At 42.4% G+C, this 24,405-nt stretch overlaps 1 protein-coding gene across 20 annotated transcripts in view; it reads left to right on the top strand.

The window, feature by feature from the left end:
- The window catches only part of Dst (dystonin), a 408,649-nt gene that overhangs the window by 227,965 nt on the left and 156,279 nt on the right, over positions 1-24,405 (top strand). For all 20 annotated transcript variants that reach the window (XM_048430395.3, XM_048430401.3, XM_048430399.3 and 17 more), the window contains 2 exons: positions 7,625-7,791; positions 24,287-24,399. In XM_048430395.3, coding sequence (XP_048286352.3) covers positions 7,625-7,791; positions 24,287-24,399 — 280 coding nt within the window. The remainder of the gene's footprint in view (positions 1-7,624; positions 7,792-24,286; positions 24,400-24,405) is intronic.

Genomic DNA, 24,405 nt, shown 5'->3' on the forward strand with positions numbered 1-24,405 from the left:
TAACAATGTATTTATTTATTTATTGTAACAATTTATTTCAGATGGAATCTCTTAGTATGTTTTCCAAGTTGGCCTTGGCTCTCTGGACTCAAGTGATCTTCCTGCCTCAGCCTCCTGAGTAATCAGTCACACATCACCACACCTACTTTACTGGGAAGTGTTTTGGTTTTGTTTTTTATAATGAACCCTCTGTCTTCCATTTATGTGAGAGAGCCAGGTGTGTTGCTACCTCAAGAAACGTCTGATTTTCTATGTATTAGCGGCACTGTCCCTGTTGAAACAGACATACCCCACGAGCAGGAGAGTTTAGCTGTAAATGTTGAGGTGGCACAAAGGGATGCCTGCCCTTCGGGAGGAGTCTCTGAAGCAGCATTTTCCCAGCAGTGGCCTCCTTTCTGTTAATACTGGAAGGTGAAGGTAATTAAAGCTGTTGAGTTAGTGGTGTGCTCTCTGGCTGCCGAGAAAAACAAATTCATCTGTGACAGTTATAATATGTTTTTCTAAGTATGAGAAGAAATTTCACTCTCAGAAACCGTGAGCTGGAATTTAGGGAACCTAGTTGCAAGCAAAATGTTAGACCCTGGGCACAGTATCTTGTTTACTTTCAGTTTGTTGCTTCCACTAAAGTGACAGCATTTCCCCAAGTGGCTTTGCTTTCTGTCAGTTTGAATTCTGTGATTCCTTGATCTTCTTATTTATAGCCTTGCCTACAGGAAATAGCTTATGTTGGCTTTTCTACTTTTTGTACACATTAGTTACTTATCAAGTTGATAAAACTTTTAAAGTGGCATAATTATGTTTAAATATTAAAAATAAAATTACATTTTTTGTGTGAAATATTAAATACATACATGTTTTAAGTGTACACATGGGGCTAGGCTAGAACTCTGTGTCAGAATGCTTCCACAACATGCTGTGGCCTAGAACTCAGTCTCCCATAACCAAGATAAATTTAACCAGGTTAAGTAAATGTGAAAAATTTCAGGGAGTGTTGGGGTTTGGGGGTCAGCTGTGCTACGTGCATGCCATGATGGTGACAGCTTCTGTAAAAATAGGCTCCTCCCTTTCCCGGTTGTCCGGTGATGTTGGCTGCCCGGAGGCCTTTCTCATTTCCAGATCCCGTGGCCTCACAGTGATGCTGTTGTCTCCCAGCAACGAGGCCATTTAGCAATCCACTGTCAATGAAATCCAAGAACCCAGATATGTTAGCGGAGTTTCCAGGTTATGTCCTGTCAAGTTTGGGACTTTTTGTTTTTAGTTTGTTTTGCTTTGATGATGAAGGTGAGGTGTAGCATCTCTACTTGGTACTGGTTCCCTGCAGGACCCTTGTGCACAGTGGTCAGTCTGGAAGGTTCTACTAGAAAGCCAAGCTGACTATGATCACTTTATTTCTTACAATGGCTAAGTTTACAGAGGTTCAAATGACAGCATACAATGTTTCTAATTTATACTTTGTCTTCTCTCCCCCAATCCATGCCTTTTCACCTAGTAGACATCTACTGAATACCTACCTGATGGGTCTGTGTTAGGCAGAGTAGGAAGAGAACATTGTAAGGGTAGAAGTCACTTACAGACCTAGAGAGAGGGAGCATGTGGTGCTTTTTTTATTTTTTCTCCCGAGATAGGGTTTCTGTAGAATAAAGAGTTCACTAAGTCAGGCATGGTGGTGCATGTCTTTAATCCCAGCACTTTGGAGGCAGAAACAGGAAGATCTCTGTGAGTTCAAGACCAGCCTGGTCTACACAGTGAGACCCTGTCTCACAGAACAAAAACCAAGCAAACAAAAAGAATAAACTGCACCGCTCACACAGGTCGGGCAAACCCTCGGTACAGTTGGATGGCTGGTAACTAATCTGCGGGCATTTTAGTAACTGGGTAGTGCTTTCTGTAAGCCAGCTTTTGTGGGGGCTCTAGAAAGTTTTTGTATTTGATGTAGAAATCCCAACGACTCTTCTTTCCAACTTAGAATCATGTATCATGGAGGAGTACACATAGAGGGGTGGTGATGGCGGTTGCTACTGCACATTCTGCTGTGCCAGGGTGCTGCCCTGAAATAGGTTTACTCTATGAGAAGCAAATAGCATTTTCTCATTTATTCTGTGAAGTTAGGATCGTCCATGTGTGAATAGCAAAATGCACACAATGATTGGGATGCACTTAACTCGGGTTTCTATTGCTGTGAAAAGACGCCGTGGCCACAGCAGCTCTTATGAAAGAAAGATTTAATTGGGGCTTTGCCTACAGTTTCAGAGGTTTAGTTCATTATTATCATGGCAGAGAGTATGGTGGGGAGCATGGTGGCGTGCAGGCAGACAGGTGCTGTCTACATCTTGATCAGAGGGCAACAGGAAGTGGACTGTGACACCGAGTGAAGCATCAGCAAACGAGACCTCAAAGCCTGTCCCCAAAGTGACACACTTTCTTCAACAAGGCCACACCTACTTTAACAAGCATACCCCTCCCAATAGTGCCACTTCCTTTGACTTTATGGTGGCTAATTACATTCTGACTACCACAAGGTGTTTCTGTGTGAATACCCTTAATGAGTTAAAACTTTCATGTGTGAGTGGAGCTAATTATATCTTGTAGTAATAATGAATTGTAGTAGAATCTAAATTTTCACAGTTGAAGCAGAAAAGTAACCGAAGCTTCTGAATTTTCACAGTTGAAGCAGAAAAGTAACCGACGCTTCTGAGAGAATTCACTTAGTTGAAAAGTTAAAGAGCATACCCTTACATTATGGGCTGGTGTTAGCAGTGGAATAAGAAGTTTTAAGCCCCATACCAAGATATAACACAATGCCCTCAGGTTTCCATCAACAGAGAAATCCCATTCTGGAAGATGGCGGAAGTTTTGCTGCATCCAGGATCATGGTAAGGCCACCTGAGCAGTGTTTACACCGGAAGTGACACTGGAGCTCACTTGGACTTTAGGTACTGCATTTGTTCAGGATGAAGAGCAGCTCCTTAACTGTGGGCAGAAAACACACCCCTCCCTTTGAAGGGACAGCCCTGTGTGTTTAACATCACTGCCTGGTTCCCTAGTGCTTTATCTGTGAGCACAAGGACCTCCTTCCCTTCCACATTTCCCCATGTGCTGTGGTTGAAGGGACCAGGAGTGTTGAGCCCGGCTCTGTGACAGTGCGCTGAGCTGTTGCAGCTCTTGTTCCTTGTTCCGGGTGTGAGAGTTACTGAGGGTGGGGTTGGAGGTGAACGTGGGTATAGGGGTTGGAGATGCATCGTGGTTGACAGAGTTTTTGATGGGGGGGGCGACTGGGCAAATGATGGGGCGCTTCTCTGTGGTAGGTATATAGACGGGGTAGATGAAGGGGAAAGAAAATTTCCGTTTCAAGCGCACTGAATTTTAAAGGTTGTAATGTACATCACAGTGGTCATGGATAGCATCTGAGGCTGGCATGGAGCTCAACGGGAGCCTGTCTGCCAGAAGTTATTCTCTGAGATAGAAGGGCGTGACTTGTTTGAAGCTCATACCTTGCAAGGATGCTGAATCTGAGTGAAAAGAAAGGACTGTGAGTTTTCCGTATTAGGTGGAGCTGAGGATCGGGCATGTATACACACTCAAGTGCTTAACAGTTGTGGGTACATCCTTTCTGAGGAGTAGAGCGAGGGGGTTTTATAATGTGAAAAGTTGAGGTCTTCGTACCCATAGGTATTGGTTTGAGAAACACACGTACAGGCCTAGAGGACAGCTATGATAGTGGGGGGACCTGACATTCAAAAGTGAGGAGCGATGCACGGTCCTTAAGAGGCGTTGTTTCTCAGGGGCTGCGATTTCTGGTGAGTCTGGAGCTGTGGGAGGCAGATCAGAAGTGAAGCGAGCACACAGCATAGAGGGAAGGCTCAGCAGCCGATGGACAGTTACCTGAGAATGGCCAGAGACGTGGAAAACAAGCTGGTGTGTTAGTCTTCAGGGCATAATTAAATGTGTATTTTTAAATTAGAGTTTAAACATAGTATGTGTGTGTCTGGACTAGTGTGTGTGAGTGGCAGTCTAGAATTCACCTGTTGGAAATTATTTAATAACAAGACCAATTATTTTCTGTAACTGTCGCAGACCTTTAAACTTACTTTGACACCTCTCAGGGAGAATAGCACTCACGCCTTTAGACTGGCACCTTATTGCTGAAATGCAGTCTTTCCTAGTTAATGGATAATTACTCTTGTGACTAGATGGGCCCAGAATATTCTTGAATCAGCTAGAAGCAGCAGAAGCAATCCTTGATACATTGAGAACTGGGGGAAAAAATATGAAGTGCAGGTTTTTGCTTCTCCCTTTTAAAAAGGAATAACAACGCAAATATATTCAATGTGTATTTTCTGTGTTCCAAGTATTAATAAACCATGCTAATGCTGAATAAAATATCCAGCATACACTGAGCATGTATTTCCTGTGTGTAAGATAGGATCACACCGTGCTAACTTGGAATTCTCATACACAGTGTAATAACTCTCATACTGTTACAAGGGAGGGAACATTCTTAAGCAGCGGCATGACTTGAGTATGTAATCATGAAGAAGAAAATTGGTGTGGGCTGTGTCACTAAGTCATCTAACATAATTTTGTCTCAATATCCTCGGAAGTAATTAAGTAGAAAATAGTGGTAATTGTTTTCCACATGAAAAATAAAAACATAATTCTTCTGTATGTTATGTGGTATGTCCATGTACATAATTCTTTCCCATGCTGTAGAGATGGCACAAATTCCTAGGGAAGATGATTAAAATGGAGACAGTGCCTCTCTTTCACTTTCCAGACATTTTAAGGCCAGTGTGGCAGACTTTGCTCATCTTGGAGCTCCACCAGGCACTGACTGCCCTGTAGAACCCTAGGTGAAGAGGGACTGAGGCCCCACCTTCATCTACAGCAGCAGACACAGTAGCATCTGCCAGCGGGGGAAGAACTTTTGTGCTGCAGCCTTTCTTCCTCAGGTCGGGGATTGGCCACGCCCCTTCCTGGCTGTGGTAGCTGGGAAGAATAAGGAAGGGGCTTGGCACTGTCCCTTTCTCCACTTTCAGTTGCTTGACTCTGTGTTTGATCTCTGAGTTCTTGTTGTGTTTATAGTGTCTTGTAACATGAGGGCCGGCTTGTTGGGGTATCTGTTTCCGCCCGGTACCCCACAACCGGCAAGTCCCAGAGAAAATCAATCACACAGAGATCTCTATAAGATATAAAGCTGATTGGCCCATTAGGTCAGGCTTCTTATTAGTCCTTGTAACTTATATTAATCCATTATCATTATCTATGTTAGCCACACGGCTCAGTACCTTTCTCAGTGTGGCAGCTCACATGTTGCCTCTTCGGTGGTCTGGGCAGGAATGGTGGAGGGAGCTTCCTCCTCCCTAGCCTTCTCCTATTCTCATTGCCCTGCCTCTACCTCCTGTCTGGTTGACCCGCCTCTACTTCCTGCCTGGCCAATCAGCGTTTTATTAAAATACATGATTGACAGAATACAGACAATTCTCCCGCACCAGTGTCTCAGTAACATTTTAGATGAAAAGAGGCCTTCAACCTTGTCATCAACCCCCTACCTCCTCATTTGATAGATGAAGAAGCTGGCTCTCAAGCCAGAAGCAGATCTCATTGCTCTGATTTGGGCCTTTGTTTCTGTTGTAGATGGGTTTGTGACGACAACACACACACACACACACACACACACACACCCCTCCTATTTGCAAATCTCTTCCAGGTCCTGGCTTGCTTTCTGTTCTTCATCTCTTGGTGTCACACATTTCTCTGATGGAGGGAACAGTCACACATTGATGTTAATCCCAACTGTGAATCTACCGGGGAGCCCCTGGTGAAGTCACTTTGTGCCCTGAGTAGTTAGCACCATGCCAAGAAGGACCCAGATGAAAGAATTGCTCTTGGGACAGTGTGTACCATGGAGCCCCATGTTCTTTTCTGTCACTCAGTGGGAAGGGGCTCTCAGAACTGTGCAAATAAAACACACATGGAAGTTCTACTAAAACTGAACAAGGAGCTCCAAATAATTTATAGGCTGTTAGCCTGAAATGTTACAGAATATAGTTAAAAATGAGAGAGGGCACCACGTCCTTATTCATGACATGAAATATTTGTTAGATCAAATTGTACTTAGAGTAATTTATGACTTTTACTTCTGACCTATTTTTATCTGGAAAAAATTCACTGAAGTTGTTTTAAGAGATCTCACTAGCAAAGAATGTAGAATTGTCTTAATGCTGTTAGGTTTTGATATAACTCAAAAGCAGGTTAATGCCGGTACCCCTGCAGGGCATGCAGAAAGACCTGCAGGGCAGCTTCTGTTGGGTTAGCACGAGGGTCACCACGGCGTGTTGTGTCACCTTTGCTACCTTGTTTGTGGTGTGCCACTAAATAAATGTAAACAGTACCACATAGTTACCCTGAACTCTGTGTGTGTATAAACATATAAACAAAATGAAGCTTTTAAAATATACTATGTTGACTACAATGAATCACTAAAAAGATATTTGGGAACGGCTGTATAAAAGAACGGGTAAAAAGCAAGTTGATTTGAGGTGAGAACTTTAACTCTCAGGGTAAAACAGCATGAATGTATTTGTCTTGCATCTGCTAAATAGAGAAGGCTTATTAAAGGAAATGCATTGTAGCACGAATTCTAATTGGTCTTAATAATAATAAAAACTTGGAGTCAGTTATCGAGGTGAAAGCTGAAGGATCAGAGAAGCAGAGCGGCCAACCACTAGAGTTCTTACCTGTACCAATGTTCAGACCCAAGGGGCATCCTGTCGCAATGAATCCTCAGGCTGCCTCAGACTGCCTCAGACTGAATCTCAGATTGAATCCTCAGACTGAATGCCCTGAGCTCTTGTCTCTGCCCACCTTATATTCCTCTTTCTGCCCAGCCATATCACTCCTTTTTTCACCTCTCTAGTGCTGGGGTTGAAGACATGTGGCCCCAAGAGCTGGGATCACCTGTGTGAGAGCTCTGTTTCTCTTTTAGATAGATTGTATCAACCTCATGTAGCCCAGGGTGAACTTGAACTCAGAGAGATCTGCCTGCCTGTGTCTCCCGAGTGCTGGGATTAAAGGTGTGTGCCACCACTGCCTGGCCTCTGTGGCTAGCTAGTGCACTCTGAGCTTCAGGCAAGCTTTATTTGCTATAGCATAAATAAAATACCAGTGCAATGCATTAAACAGAAGTTCAATAATTTGCTTCCGATATAAGGATAAAAGCTCAAGCTGTATTTTTCACACTTTGTGTGTTAGCATGCTGCTACATGAAGATTTCTGGGAATTCTGTTTTACTTGTTTCTCTTACAATAATTCATTGTGCTGCCTCAGCTTGGAGTGGTCTGAGTCCCTCTGCGTGGCAGGGTTTTGTTGTTTATCCTTGTAAAATCCGTGTGCTTTACACTTAAAAATAAATTGGATGATTTTAACTTGGACACAGATATGTCAAATCCAGAAGCCTGCTTGAAATTCAGTTTTCCTCTGAAAACAGGGGAAATATATTTAGTATAAAAAACAAGAGTTGCAAGGATCAAAGAAAATAGGATGTGAGTACTTGGGACATAGTAGATTTTTACTCTCTCAGCTTCTTCCTTCCTTCCTAATGATTTAATGCTTCTGTTATATTTAGATATCAGATATTCATGTAACTGGAGAGTCAGAGGACATGTCTGCGAAAGAAAGGTTGCTCCTGTGGACACAGCAGGCAACAGAAGGTTATGCTGGAGTACGGTGTGAAAATTTCACTACCTGCTGGAGAGATGGGAAACTATTTAATGCCATCATTCATAAATACAGGTATGGAATCTGTGTGTTTTCCCTAGTGTAAATATTTTATTTCTAACATTTTAAGTAACATGTTACTATTGAAAAAGCAGTTCATGTGCATAGCAGAGAGAAAGTCAAGATAAAATGAAAGACAGCGTAGGCCCACTGCTGAGTTAGTACTCTAAACTATAATGCATGTGTACACAGAGAGAGACACGGAGATAGACACATACACCGACAGATGAACACACACACACACACGCATGCACACACACACACACACAGAGGGGGGAACATGACTGGTAGACAGAGAACAACAGAGCTGTATTATGTGTGGATTTTTTTTCTATAACTTAGCAGGTATTAAGGTCAATGATCTAGATTTTTATCTATAGGGAACTGATGAGTAGAAAAACAAAGGTTTATAGTTCACAGGCTTAACAACCCATGAATTTCCAAGTCATACCATTTTGTCATTCTAAGGGGTAGTTGGACAGCTGATCTGGGCTTGGTGAACCGTTTTCTTATGAAAATGATTAAGTCTTACTGTTAACATTCGAATTAACACTGAGTGTCTAGCATTGTTCTAATCATTAATTCTCACAACATCCCCTCTTGTCTCCATAGTTATATGTGAAGTCAAGATACTGGGTAAATATTTGCCTAGTCACAAGACTAGCAGGTGGTGGACTTGGGATGCAAACCTGGCAGGCTAGCTCTTGAGTCTGTGCTTTTACTATCTCACTAGAAACTAAATTCACAGAAAATGTTTATTGAAAACTGTGGGTTTAACCTCCATTATTTTCCTTGATTTTACAAAGAATGTGTCATATTGAAGAACCAAATGCAGTCACAAATATGTTAAATTATTTTCCTTGATTTTACAAAGAATGTGTCATATTGAAGATCCAAATGCAGTCACAAATATGTTAAGTCTAAGCTATAACCTTACTAAACTGAAAAAGGCATTGACTATAATAAAAATTATAGTCAATTATAGTCAAAAACAGTGATGAACTCTTCATGGGTCCACACTCAACAATGCATATTTTTAAACAGTCTGATAGCCTCCTTCCTTGATGAAACAACTTTGGGATAGAGGTGGGTGGAGGTTGCTGAATTTGGAAGAAAACCTGGGTCAACCTGCCTGCCCTTGTCTAGGGTACAGTGCAGATACTGAGTCACACGGTAGCACAGACATATCCAGTGATGCCCTGCCTGTCTCAGGCATTCAACACTGGAAGACCGTGGAGCTCCTTCTCTGAAATCTTTTGGGTAGTATAAGGACATTTTTAGAGACTAGCTTTTCTAAAATCATCTGCTTTAAAATTATTGATACCTATATTGACCATGGTAGCCCATAATGTCAGCATTCAGGAAGCTGAATTTGAAACCAGCCTGGGTTCCATAGCAAGACCTTGTCTATAAAAAAAAAAAAATAGGAAGTTAGATGGAGAGAATAATATCGCTCTTTCTCTCTTTCATTTTCTCTTTCTCTCTCTCTTTCTCTCTCTCTCTCTTTTTCTCTCTCGTTCTCTGAAAACTGTTTCTTCAGTACTCATTAAGGATTATGTGAGCAAACTGGCATCCATATGTGTTTTTTCTAATTACTTAAATAAGTCACTGTACATCAGAGATCCTAAAAATTTTAAGAGAAATTAAATTGACTGTCATTGCTTTGGGTGAGAAATGGGATCTTTTTAAACACAATATCTTATGTTTATGAGTGATTTGTGTTTGTATGCCACTAGCTTGCCTTGGACGTCAGAAGAACAGGGTTGTAAACTTTTGTGTGGCATAGGTCCTCTGGAAGAGCAGCAGCCTGCTCAGAGCCACAGAGCCATCCCCTCTCCAGCCCAGACATTGGGATCGTAGTTCTTTTTCTTCTCTAGAATTCCTGGTAAAATTGAATTCCAGCTTTAAGCTTGCAAGGTCTCTTCTGTTACAGTATTCTGTGTCCCATACTTGGTTTCTTTCACTGAAAGAAGCCTAAGTCTGTAAGAGGTGTTTTAAAGCTTTGGGGCCTTTCTTAAGAAAGCAACTGGAGTCCCTTTCCTCCGGTGTGTGTAAGAACTAAACAGGCTTGACTTGCCTGTTTCTTTCTTACCTTCTTTGTCAAAGTTTAGATTAATTTTAAACATTTATTCATTTATTAAGTATACATGGTTCTGCCTGTGTGCATGCATGCCTGCACTCCAGAAGAGGGCACCAGAACTCATAGATGGTTGTGAACCACCAGATGGTTGCTGGGAATTAAACTCAGGACCTCTGGAAGAGTAGCCAGTGCTCTTAACCTCTGAACCATCTCTCCAGTCTTATTTCTTACTTCTTAATACCTTAATTTACTCCAAAATACCAAGGAAAGTATCAACATAAGTGAGATTTTAGATATTAACAGTCATGATAATTTAGGAGCAGTTGGTTTTACTTATCTATTCCCATACAGTTTTAATGCATTTAAGATATCTGTGGAAGCCTCTATTTAGTATGGTTTCATCTCTTGTATTTATTTGGATAAGAAGCTTTACTATCTATTGGATTCCATTTTGCTTCAGTAATAAAACTTATCTGAGCTAGCTCATGGACCTGTTTTCAAAGCAAATAGGTAGTTGTTAGAGGACCATCAGAGACAGGGATGACTGCAGTGGCCAGGGTAGATGGCTGAGGTGGCTAGGAGACTGTTTGTAATGTAGATCAGGTTCTCGCACCCTAGAAAGACTAGGGGTTGAAAATACAAATATGTCTTTCCAAAGTAAGCAACTATTACTTCACATGGTGATTTAGTAAGACTTTCATATTAAATATCTAAGGATTTAGAAATATTGATCTGGCATAAATGCAGAATCATGACAGATTTCTAAGCTTTGAAATTACACACAGAGTAATAGGTTTCCTTATGGTATTTTCAAACATCCTTTGGTTTTGTTGTACACACACACACACACACACACACACACACACACACACTCAAAATTTTGGATGAATATAAACTATTTTGTGAAAAGCTACTGGTCAAGTAAATTGTTTTAGATAGCTTACCATAATTTTTATTAGAATTGTATCTAGAATATTTAAAAATAAACAGGTTTGCTAACCTAAGTAAACAGTATGTTATTAACAATTCAGTATCCTAAAACTTTTACATAGGTTAGCTTTCTAATTTTTATCTCCAGATAACTATTATACGAAATTAAATGTAGAGGAATTTTAAAGGTAATGTTGATTTTGTATATTAAAACTGCCCACAGAGGTAAAAAGAACATAGTTTTAGAGGATAAGCACTCACAAAACACGTGCAGACCATGTAGGTAGATGTTTCTGCTCCAGCAGAAATCTGTACTATAATAAAAATAAATACTTTAGTTTGAAAAAAAAAATTATCAAGCTGGGCCATGGTGGCGTACACCTTTAATCCCAGAACTTGGGAGGCAGAGGCTGGTGTATTTCTGAGTTTAAGACTAGCCTGGTCTGCAGAGTGAATTCTAGGACAGCCAGGGATACAAAAAAAACAAACAAAGTCTCATGAAATAGCTGTGTCTTCATTTTTGTCAATAATAAAAAATGTTCAAATGCTTTCTAATATGCTCAACATTATATACCTTTTAAGAAATAATGAATGTTCTGGATCTTGCCATTACTGACATAATTTCTATATGCTAACAATTTTTAAAGATGGGAGTGTTGACCTGAGCAATGCAGTCATGTGACCTTAAAGTCTAATGGGAGCTAGCAGAGATCCATGGAAATGCGTGCATGTCTATAACTGCCAACTCAGGTTTTTGTTTCCTGTAAATTATTGAGCGACAATGTTAGTTGCTTAATTTAGGATTAGCTAACAATGAAAATATGTAATATGTTAAGAACAGTTAAAAATTAAAGCATATTAAAATACTTAGCTTAAGTAAGAGCAAAATCACAAATTCTATCATGTTAATATGTCACATTATCTGGAAGAGATAAAAAGCCTAGATTATGGTCCAGGTAACAACAATGAGAAAGTAGGGAGATTATAAAGAACAGGGAAATTCAAAAGAAAACTTGGGTTTGTTTTTAATAGATTACGGGTAAATTAATTTCCCACAGTTAAATCTTGTTAGGAGATTTTGTTGCTGTTCCCGGTTCCTTCTAGGAGCTTCTATTTGTTATATTTGGTTTTCAGCGGAAAGAGTTGAAATAATAAAAATGCCATATGCCTGCCTATTTTGTGTGTTCAGATCAAATAACTTGAACACTTTGATCTATAGTAAAATCTTGGGAGATTTGAAACACTCCTCCCAGTTAATAAGCTCAGAACTTTGTCGCTCAGAAGAATAGCAGTGAAGACTGGGTTTGGTGAGTTTGGATGAAAAGATTGTGGCAGGAGCATTCCCTGAGTAGGGGATGCGAAGAATTAGTGGAGAACCACTAGCCAGCGCATCCCGCATGTTCTCTAACGGGGAGAGTTAGGGTGGAGGCGCAGAGTACCCGACATTCCTCAGAGGTGGAGAGAGAGCTTCAGCCTTGCTTCAGCCCTAGGTGTGCTCTGGTCCCTATTCAAATGGGGTAGGGCTCTGACTGTGTGCTTGAAGTTCTGCCCTTGAACTAACTTCAGTCAGTCTCTCTGGACTTCCGGAAAGCCAGGTTCCACAGAGAGCAGCCGAGTAAGCATTCCCTCAGAGACCTTGGAGAAATGCAGCTTGGCCCTGAGACTCTGCAGAACAAGGTGGAAAAACTCAGGATCTCAGGGCCAGAAAGCTGAGCGCGGGGGTTCATTTCTGCTTACTAGTTTCTGCCTGTCCTGTTCTTGTTTTAATTTATCCACTCATTTATTTCAATCTCCTGCGAAGTCTCTGCATTCTTTCCATGGGCATGTTTTAAACATATTAGCCAATTAAAACTGGGAAATTTAGGCAATAGTTTACAAGAGCGTGTCCTTTAAACTACTTTCTAATTAAGAAGGACATAATTTAGTATTAATTATTTTGCTCATAATTTGCATTTTCAATTAAAATTTATTGGGACTGCTATGCTTCATCATATTAAAAGTTTAACAGTTTTTTAATTGGGTAAATCCCTCCCCCCCCCCCCCCAAGCCTGTGGCCAGAGTCATTTGTTTAATCCTATGACCCGCAGGCTGGTGAGTCACTCTCATTCTTGGATTCTGTCACTCCTTAGAAACAAAACCGGATTGGACTGGTTCAGTGCTGGGAGGAGGCCCTCCAGGGGTTGAAATGTTCTCAGTGGAAGGTGGTTTAGTGTTGACTGGCAGTTCCTTTCCCTCTGTCCTCAGGCTGAGTCCTGACACAGGAGGGTGTGTATACACACCTGGCTGTTAGAGGCTCTGCTTCCTGCGGCCAGAAATGCTGGTCCTTACTAGTACCAAGACCGAACAGCAACAGCAAAAAGTATTTCATTTTGAAGGCCAACCAAATTGTTCATTTACAAAATGAACTCAGAGTGATTGTGCTCAGAGGAAAAAAACTGGTCACTGCTAACTATTAACACATTTCAAGCCCTTAAAGAGCCAGTGTGCACTGCATGGAAAAGAATTCGTTTGTATCCAAATAAGGAACATGGCTTAGTGGCATAAATCTGGTTGCCGTTTTTATTGCATCTATTTTTACACGTAATTTGGTGGGGGTATAGTTTGGCAAATAAGTATCAGAGGAAATTCCAGCCTGTTTCATTTTGTTTCTGTGTTCCTTGACCTCTTGCCCGGACTAATTCACAGAGATACCCAGTGACGAGCCTTGGGTTAGGAAGGACAACAGATCCTTAAGGATGTGAAGTCAGCGGTCACCTTGTTCTGCTGCTTCCATTCTTGAGACAGAACACGGAGGTGATTCATGGCCGTACCAGGAGGGTGACCTGTGCAGCTGGTCCCATAGAAGCCCAATAAGCCTTGAAGTCTCCAGTATACACTACCTGACATAGTCCCCCACTTTTCTTCTATGTGATTTCCCTTGAGGTGCCACATAGTATTCTGTTCTGTGAATAGAACATAGTTTATTTAAAATGCATAATTAGTAAACACTTTTTTTGGATTTTGCATCAAAATGTTGAATTTAACTTTGTGTGCTGGGCAAATGTGTGGATCTGTGTAGGATAAGGTCCTGGGTCTGTATCGTTTCCCTGCCATGAGGCTTTTGAGAAAGAAGTGTATCTCGATTTTTTAGTTGTATTCTGCTAGGTCTGAGAACCTTGCCTCCCATTCTCCGCTTTACCAAATTATTTCCATTGATTTCTTAAAGACACACTAACGCTGAAGTCATAGGCATGTTTTTCTGTGTTTGATGTTCACGATGTTCTTCAAAACACAGGTCTTTTATGAGCTGAGAGGAGGACCGTGAATTGGGCAGGGGCACATTTCAGAGTGACGTGACCACTTAAAAAGTTAGAATGCTACTCCTGGGCAGGTGGCTTGGTGGGTAGAGGTGCTTGCTGTGAAAGCAAGGTGACCTGAGTTCAAATTACCAGTACCCACACGAAAGTACTGGCACATGACTGCATGTGCCAGTGACCCCAGCATTAGGTGATGGAGACAGGGAGATCCTAGGAGAATCCTGGGCCAGCCTAGCTGAAATGGTGAGCTTCCAGCTTAACGAGAGTCCCTGTCTTAGAAAATAGGTAGAATGGGATAGAGGAAGACGCCCAGTATCCTCTCAGCTTTCACACATATGTTCATTCACACGCGTATGCGTACACACACACACACACACACTCTAGGATGCCAACAGTAGAGGCTGCCATGATACAGTACAAGCATGCAGTCTGCAGTGCCTGAGATTCATGCAGCCTGTGGCAAGCACTAGTCCCCCTTCTCCCTGTGAGCTGTCCTTGAGCCTGTGACAATAGAGCACTTACTGGAGAGCGCAGCTGGATGCTGACCCAAGCCTTGCTGTCTCTGAGCTCCTTTCTTCATCCTGCTTCCCTTCAGTATCCTCTTTCCCCAGAGGAGCGGGCTGGGCCTGGGTATCCTTCCCTGGGCCCATTTGTTTGCTTCTCAACTTCTTGGCTTTGACTTATTTAGAGGTTCATAGTCTCAACTTATTGTGTGATGTGAAGTAATTGAAGTTGTTAATTTTAATACAATGAAAATAAGTTGATTCTCACCTCTCTGGGGGAGGTTTTGGATTTTTTACAGATAAGATCTGAGCAGTTCACTCAACCTGCAGGTACTAGAAGGAGGTCCCTCTTGGTTAAAGCCAGCAATTTTCTCTGGACCTATTCAAGTTTAGGAGACAGTATGGAAGTGATTATAATTGTTTAATTACCTTTTAATTATCACAATTGCTAGATTTTAATTTTGAAGTACCAACAAAGCTTGCACTAAATTATAGTGCTTCTAATCTTTGCTGTCTGCCTTGTTAATAGTGTGGTACTTTGTAGGGGGGAAAAGATAGAATATTTGAAATTAACACCTAGTTTTGAGAACAAGAGAAAACTATCTTCATATCCTGTTGCTACCTAGGAGTTCTTGGCCTTGATTCTCTCAATATTATGTGTGCCCAAATATGTGCATAAAAGGATGCCTACACCCTTGTTACATAACTCCATGTGGTTCTTCTGCAAGCCATGTTTATTTGCTGGGGGACAGGGGAGGAGACAGCTTACAGACCTTGGAGGGATGGGTGGGGAGGGAAGGAGGTGAGGCGCTCATTGCTCCAATAAGAACAATTAGAGTGTGTGAAGTCTGAACATGATTTGATCCGAACAGTCATCTTCAGGAATTTGTTATGGTAACTGCTGTGCTGTCTCGGGAGAAGTGAGGCATAGGGAATGTATGTGCTTACTGTGTGATCTGTTGAAAAGATGATGTTATGTAACCTGTGCTGCAGGACGTGTCTTTGTGTGGGGAATATGTTCTCCAGCAGAGCTGTATTAAGGCTGTACTCTGGGTAATTGCAGTGGGGTTTTCTTTGTCTTTATATTAAAACTTCATAGGATGAATCTCTTCTTTGCAAACTGCTGAGTGTGTGTCATTTTTCTGAGCAAAGCCTGCTCCTGCATGAGCCCAGCCTTGCCTGTGCTTGTCCCTAAGCTGTGATGCGCACCGTGGAATGTCACACGTCAGGGTAGAGCCTGAGTGGGAGCAGGCTGGGATGTCTGACTCTTAGTCTCCCTGTCCATTGTATTACTTCTTCCTCTGTTCCTCACCTCGTTACCCTTAACAGATGAGCTGGTGTCTGCTCTCAGGGAAAGTGGACACCAGTAGGTATAAAGACTTTATTCTCTCTTCCGGATATACCCCCACCTCCTTGCACCCATCTTCATCTCTTGTACTCCTGTGAAGCACAGCCATCGTGGTCCACCTGTCTGGTGCCCCCGCTGCTGTGCTTTGCCTCCTCTCACCTCTGTTCTCCTGGGTTATTTGACTTTTCCCTCCAGTTGATCTTTCTCAATGGATTTTAAGTATGTTGGTAGTTTCTGCCAATAAAAGAATCTATAGACGTGTTCTTCTACAACCCCATTATTTGTGTGTGCCAGCACGTGCACACAGCAGCGTGCGTGCGCGTGTGTGTGTGTGTGTGTGTGTGTTTTAGGGGTGGTTTTTTTTCATTCTCAACTAGTCTTTTTGGAAGAGTCATCTGTCTTCATTTTTTCTCTTGATACTTATTTCTCCACTGTGCTTACTCTGAGTCTGAGTCCATAATCCACTCCAACACTTGTAGGGCCTTGGGTGACTTCCATGTGGTTAAATCTGTACAATTCCAGGTCTGGTCTTACTTGTCAATGTTTGGCCTCTTGAGCGTTTGTTTCTTCTCTCTTACCTGCTGTATTGGAGTGTTTTCTCTGTTGTGGGTCCGGCCCTTTCCCTTCCCTTCCCTCTTTTCTCTCAGCCATATTTACAGCTTTAGTTACTGCAATCTGCATTACAGAACAGGGTGCTGTGGATATGATCTTTTGGTCCCTCTTCCTCTCCCCATCTCTGCCATTCCTCTGCAAGCCACCATGGTCTCCAACCCTAATTCTATGATGATATCTGAACCATTTTAAATTTCCATGTCTGGTCTCAGACCTGATCGTTTACTCTCTTATTATAATCCTATTTAATGCAGTTTAATGGCTTTCTGTAGTTCCTAGGGAAAAAAGTTTGCAATCCTGTAAGAGGTTCCTGTGAATCCACTTTTGGCCCCTTGCTCGTGCCAGCCTTGCCGTCTTTCCATGCTCCCCCGCTTCTGCTCCTACCTGCGCTGCCTGCACTCAGGTTTCCTCCAGCTGGAGTTACAGATGAGTTTTCTCTGTGTTCTCACTGCTGGGCGAGGACATCCTGATGTGCTCCACTCTCCACACACCTCTGCCTGTTCTCAGCATTGCATCACCTGGAATGTGGTGGGTTAGGTTAAATCCCCTGTAAGTGGGGGGAGTAGACTCGCTGCTGTGTTGGGAAGAGCTGTGTATCTGCATGCTCAAAGCATCCAGTTACCTCTTCTCCTGGTGCATTTTCGTGGCACTGTGCTGTGACAATAGGTGCATCCTAGCCTGTGTACATTATTCTTCCTGCTTGGTTTTACATCTGCTTTCTCCCAAATCCTCTTGAGACCGTGGGAAACCCACGTGGGTTCTTGAGCCTTGGCCCAGCGGCAGATGGGAATCCCCTACCTGCCACAGCCACCACATTTCCCAGTGCTCCATGGGTGTAGCTGGAATTCTAAGTGGTTTTGTTCCAGCTTGTGTGACTCCTGGTTTTTGCTGTAGTAAGTAGAGTTGTGTACTATGTGTATCCTGAGGAAACAGAACAAATCAATCAGGTTGAGATCACAGGACACCTGCATCAGAGCTCTGTGGTTTTTTGTCGTAGTTATTGTTTTTCCTTAACATGGCCTTCTCTCTCAATTATATTAAATTTGTCTTTCAATAAGTAAAAGCCTAATTTGTGATAAGAGATTCATAAGATGTCCCCTCTTAGCTATTTTTCAGTGAGGTGTAGGTGGCATTAAGTACGTTGTTGTGTAGCCATCACCACCTTCCATGTATAGACCACTTCAGCGTGTGTGACCCCCTGTTTCTGTTGCAGTGATGCTAAAACACCGTGCAGGGACCAAAGCACTGGTGGAGAAAGGGTTGAGTTCAGCCTGCACGTCTAGATTATATGTTGTCCAGCATTTCAGGGAAGTCACAGTGGCAGGCCCTGCGGTGGCCAGCCACATCACGTCTGTGCTTGGGAGCAGAGAGAATATGAGCAGACGTGCTTGGTGCTCAGCTTGGTCTCTTCACTCCTGCACAATCCAGGACCCAATCCTCCTCCCACTCCCCACCCCCACCCCCGCCACAGACACGCCCTCAGGCCAACCCAATCTAGACAGCCCTGCACTGAGACGCTCTTCCCAGGTGAGCAGTTCTGTCAAGGTGACAAATAAAAGCAACCATTGTGACTCCACCCCTTATCAACCTGGAACAGAAAATACCACTTTAAGCTATAACCTTTCACCTTCAATCTCAAAAATCTCATGTTTGCTTGTTTGTTTTTATAAGATATAGTCTACCTTTAAAAGTCCTGTCTCATAACTGTGAGCTCCTGTTATCAAAAACAAGATAATTATTTCCAAAATGTGTTGGCACAGAGTAAATAAATACTCTTACTCCAAAAGTGAAGAAGAGGGACATAGGAACAATCAGATCAAAAACAAAAGGAAAATCCAGCAGTGCAAATGGCAAACCTGCATGCAGCTCCACCGTTGCCCTTTGGGGCTTATAAGGTAACCTGCTGGGCATCAAAGGGTGACTGTCCTCTGCCCCTGCCCACCTGCAGCATATCCAGCTGTCCGTTTAGGCTCAGGCAGGCTCCATTCCCAAACACCTGAGGTTCTCCTTGGCCAAGCCCACATCCCTGGCTTCTGCAGTGTCCAGAGTCTCCATTCCAGCAGAAGCTTCGCCTTCCCAGCTTCATGTTGCCAACTCTCAGGGACTCCCAACAGTTCCAGACCCCGCTGCTCTCCACAACCATCCTCAGTCCTGTGTCCTTTGTGCCTTTAAAATCAGTTCCAGGCAGGCTTTGCTTCTAATATCGTTCAATACTAATGCCAACCTGAGTTGTAGTCTCCTTAGCCCACAGCCATACCAGCTTGTGTGCTGTCCCCCTCCGAGGAGCAGGGAATGCCTTTAGGATTCTTTTAAAGAAATTCATATCCCACCAGGTGGAGCCTCCAATAGGGTTTTGTCCAGGATATCCTTCCTGTTGTCCATGTGCAGCACAGAAGGTCTCCCCAGAGCCGCTGAGCTCTTGCAGCTGCTTTCTCATCCAGCTAAATGCCCCCACACCCTGCAGTCTCCCTGACTTACCAGTGAAGCAATTGCGTTAGCTTTAGTGTTAACGCCATTCTTAAACTGGCTTCTTCCCATCATTTAAGGCTTTTTAAAGGCAGCAACCTCCCATCTCACCCACCTCCTTTGCACAGGCCACTCTGATCTGGACAGTCCCACATTGAGACTCTACCCAGGCCATTCTAGGTTGTGTCAAATGACAGTTAAAAGTAACCATCATCGTGACTGCATGCGACCCAGTGAAGGATCTTCCCCCAGCAGCTAGAAGCCACTTTGAGTTGATATTGGAAATTATTCCCTACTGTCTTTTTAGATGATTGTATTATTTCAAACCACTCTGTTTTAACTATTGTTTTTAATTCTAATTTTAAAAAATCTGTCTTGTACTACAGACCCAATAATTTTGCTATGTACTTCAGAGTTTGACCAATTCATGCGACACGCCCCCCTCAATAGTCTGTATCTTGGCTTCTGGCTTAAACAATAAAAATAAACACTAGAAAGGAGTTCAACACAGTCTCTAGTGTTGTACCAAGGGGAGAAAGCAAAAGGCAATGTTAGTATTTGTGTGTTCTTTGTGTTTGCATTTATACTGTGGAGTTCTGTGCTAATAAAAACTGTTTGAGGGCTTCCTTATAATAGCTATCTGCTGTTTTCATTTCTGAGTTAAAGGGAATAAACTGATTTTATTTTAAGGAAATAAAATAAGATCCAAATTTTAAGAAAGAGTGTAGCTTCAAAGGAAAATTCAACTTATTAGAGAGGCACAATGCTAACCTGGAGAGGTATCACACTCACACACATACACACTCCACACTCACACACAGAGAGATAAACAATGCTGACATGGAGAGATATCACACTCACGCACACACACACTCACACACACACACACACACCGGGGCTATCAACAGGAATATGGGTGAGGGGTTACCTACAGTGTCAGGAATGACTCAAAGACAGCAGCATCACAGAAGGCCCAGCTCAGCATGGCTGACACCTTCTGAAAGTTTGCAGCTCACTGCAGGGCATTCAGATCGCTCAACAGGTCAGCATGTTGGAGAGTGCCTTTAGGCAGGCTGACTGATCTGCAATCCTTGCAGTCACTCGGCTGCTTTGTCCTTTTAGTTACTCTTTACTGTTTATGAAACCCTGGGGAGGGAGGAGAGAAGATTTGCTCAGTTTCAGGGCTTCCTGAAACTTCTGTGTTGTTCTCCTGCTTTAGAGCTTCCTAAGCTTCAGAAGAAAGTGCTATTCAGGTAGGAAGACCTGGGTATCCCTCCCTGTTGGCTATTTCTCCACAGCGTCCTACCTAGTTCTCATAAGTTATTGTACTAATAAAGTGTCTAGAATCTGGGAAGTCAAATTGGGGTTATCCCTCACCCCAGGTCAAATCTCCTGTGGAATGTTAGTGTTTAGATAGCTTTGACTGTTACTAGAGAGATATTTTGAAATTATGTATCGATCCATATATGTTCCTATGTGTACGTAAGTCTCACATGTGAATATGTATACATATATGTATGGGTGATTGTAAACATTTTTGTCTAAAGTGAGTGTTTTTTAAAAATTGGTACTATACAGACTTTTAAATATTAATTTTATTCAGACACTTAAGCTTAAGGCAATTTCTTAAAAGCTTAAGCCATTTCTCCTTCTTTTATTTCTGTTACTGTGATTAACACCATGGCCAAAAGCAACTGGGGGAGGGAAGGATTCATTTCATCTTATAGTTTACAGTCCAGCATTGAGAGAAATCAGGGAAAGACCTCAGGGAGAGGCCATGGAAGAACAGTACTTACTGACTTGCTCTCTATGGCCTGTTTAGCCAACTTCTCATATCACCCAAGAACACCTGACAGGGGTGGCACCGCTCATACATAGGAGTCTTGGTCCTCACATATTAACCATTGATCAGAAAATGCTCCCACAGTCTTACTTACGAGCCAACCTGATGGAGTCAGTTCTCAATTAACATTGCCTGTTCCCTGATGATTCTAGCTTGTGTCAAGAAAACAAAAACTAACCAACCAGCGCTCTCTTTTAAATCCATTTTTACTTTATATTTTTATAGTAAATTTGGGATATCAAGCATGTGTAGAATTAGTTTTTAAGACAGGATCTCACTGTAGCCCTGGCTGGCCTAGAACTCTGTACATAGACCAGACTGACCTCATATAAGAGGTCTGCCCGTCTTTGCCTCCTGAGTGCCAGGATTTAACTGTGCACCACCACGTCTGGCAAGTTTGCATTTTCTGATCACACTTCAGCAGGATTTCATGTTGTTTTGATCTTATATTTTCAGTAAAATTTATATCATTTTCTCGTGTCTTCACCTCAATTGTAATCATTTCTAAAAGAAAAGATGGAGTATGATGTTTTAAAAAAAGTATAACCCATGATGGTTTGAGTCATAAGATAATAAAAACAACTGAGAGCTTGTCCATAAAAACACTTTCCTATAAAAACATCTATCATGTGTTTTTGTCAGTGTTGCTTTATATTACTAGGAAAATTGCCTATAAAATGGGACTGTTCAGCGTCTTAGAGAGGAATGTAAGAACACATAGCCTTTGTGTGCCTGCAGTGTGGTCTGGTGCCCTTTTTTGAACTTAAACCAGGTTGAAAATGAAATTCCTTCTAACATTCCACAAGAGTGAGATATTAGCTTTACAATGGGAATAAGTATCTCCAGTAAGTGGAAAGCCTCTGAATTTCTTTTTGTGAATGGCATGCATGCATGAGGCGTGTGGTATACAGGTGTGTGGCCTTGAGCCTCATGTAGAAACCAGAGCAGGATCTGGAGTGTCTTCTGTTGGCGTCTGCTTTACAGCCTTGAGACAGGGTCTCTCCTGAACTGAAGCTTACTGTTGGCCAGCCACTCTTTTGGGATTTATCTCTCTGTCACCCAGTGCTGAGATTATGTGGAATCCGTCTCTCTGCCACCCAATGTTGGTATTATTTGGGAGCCGTCTCTCTTTGCCACCCAATGCTGAGATTATATGGGATCCATCTCTGCCATTCAATGCTGAGGTTATAGACACACAAAGCCATACCCAACTTTTATTTGGGTGTTGGGGAATTGAACACAAGCACTCAGGCTGACAAAGCAAGTACGTTTTCCCATTGAGGCATCTCTCTAGCCCCAAACAGATGAAATTTTAAAGACTGTGTTACCCGATGAGATTGCCAGGAGAGGAGGAGGTAGATAGGACACCTCTGGGTGCTCCAGGCATAGGAGGAAGGCCACTAAAAGGCTAGCAGGGCCAGCCAAGCAGGGTAGCAGTACAATTTTGAAGACTTCTAAGGTCTTTGTTTTGCCCAGTTACTTTATCTACTATACACTTATAGTAGGGGCCAATCACTGTAGCCACTGCTCTGGTAAAGTGTTCAGTTCAAGAAAGAAGAGGGGGCTTATTCAGACTCCCTGTGCTGGGCAGCTGTTTCTGTGCTGAAATGACATCATTCTAAAGGAGGTTTTGTGTTTTATTCTCTTGGTCAAAAAACTTCATTCTTCAATGACTTTATTCATTCTCCTTGGGATTACTCAGTGTTTACGCTCTTTGCTAATGGCAGGGTTCTCATAATGGCATGCTGTTTCTTGTTCAGAGATTGGCAGACTTGAAGTCTGGTTTTTATTTCTCCAGGAAATTTGAATTTTGTGGAAGCAAAACAATGTTTTTATTGGAAGAACTTTAGATCCTGGTCTAGACTTTTGCACATACCTCTTCAGTACTCTATGAAGTAGAAGTCATAGGTCTGTGATTTTTTTTTTAAGTATTATTTGTAGAGGGCTGCCCCTTACATGTCCTGCTGTCGGCAGTAAAGTGTGCCCACACTTGTGGATGTGGACGTCACTAAGGAGTTTCTGATGATGTTTCAGGATGTGAACAAATAGCCAGTGGAGCTACGTTTGCAGTTTATGAAAACCCCCTTCTAAGTCCTAATAAAAGTGCACATAGATTTTTTTCCTTTGGGTGTGAAATCCTGCATCTCTTTTAGGTTAAAAAAGCAAACAAAAAAGAAGCACACGTTTGTATTTGCCTTTCTTCTCAAGATTGATGATACACTTGAGTTTCCTGTCAAATGACTACTAAGCAGTGTTCCAAGTAACTTACTACCCTCCCACATCACCTGGAGCACATAGAGGACCCACTGTTGGTGTGTTTCCCTGGGGATTATTTTGAGCAAACCTAAGAGCCTGTGGGATTATAGTAGTCTTCCTCTAAAAAGTGATAGGGAAGTTCTAAGGAGATCAGAGGGTGCGGGTGCTGTCTGCGTGCGTGGTGTGTGTGTGCATCTGCCTGCCTTTCTGTCTGTGCATGTTTGTCTTTGTGTATTTGTGTGTGTGCATGTATGTTTATGTTCATGTGTGCTGTGTATGTGTTTGTGCCTGCTGTGTGTGTGCATATGTGTCTATATGTCTGGGAGAAAGAAAGATTATGAGGGAGGTTGTAAATGCACAGGTGAAGGAAATGTTGTGAGTCAAATTACTAACCAGTATGCTCACTAACATACCTGTAGATATTTCTTAATGAATGTATACTTTAGTAGGAGGATAAACTATAGAAATTTATTAGGACTTGGCCCTTGATATCTTGGAATTAACCTTTGAGAGAGAATCTTACATGCACACACACACACACACACACACACACACACACACACACACAGAGAGAGAGAGAGAGAGAGAGAGAGAGAGAGAGAGAGAGAGAGAGAGAACCATAGATTACTCGGCAAAGAAGTATGAAGTATGAGATACCCTTGTTGCTGCTCTGAGTCCATCCTAAGAAGCTCAGGGACATGTCATGATGGGTTAGAGTGGTAGTTAGTGACAGAACTACTCTGTCTTACAGAGAAGGCAGGGCCAGCTCGGCTTGAATGGAAAAAGGATTAGAAACAGCAACAGCAAATCGGACACCCTGAGAAGACAGGACACAGTCATGGCTCTAAACTAAGCACAAAATCAGCATCTGGGGAGACCCTAAAAGGATGCTGGCTGGTGAAAGAGAGGTGCTTCAGTCAGTTGAGGAGGACAGATGTAGTCACAAGCTCCAATCACGGGGCATTTATAGATCTGGGAAGTTACATATGCTCACATTTTTATACTTTATATTTCTCTGCGACAAGTAAGCAGTGCCAAGTGTTTAAAGGTGGCCTCAGATTTAATGTGGGTGTCGTACTGGTGTTTGCGAGTGCTGTTATCTAGGAGGCTGATACTTGCACCTGTCAGGTTGAATTGGCCTGTAAGAAACTTAACACAGTGTGCTTTTCTTCCTAGGCCGGACCTGATAGACATGAACACTGTTGCTGTTCAAAGCAACCTTGCAAATTTAGAGCACGCTTTTTATGTAGCTGAAAAAATCGGTGTTATAAGACTTCTGGACCCTGAAGGTGAGG

Source organism: Myodes glareolus, chromosome 18, assembly GCF_982192425.1.
Source record: "Myodes glareolus chromosome 18, mMyoGla1.1, whole genome shotgun sequence".
Lineage (NCBI taxonomy): Eukaryota > Metazoa > Chordata > Mammalia > Rodentia > Cricetidae > Myodes > Myodes glareolus.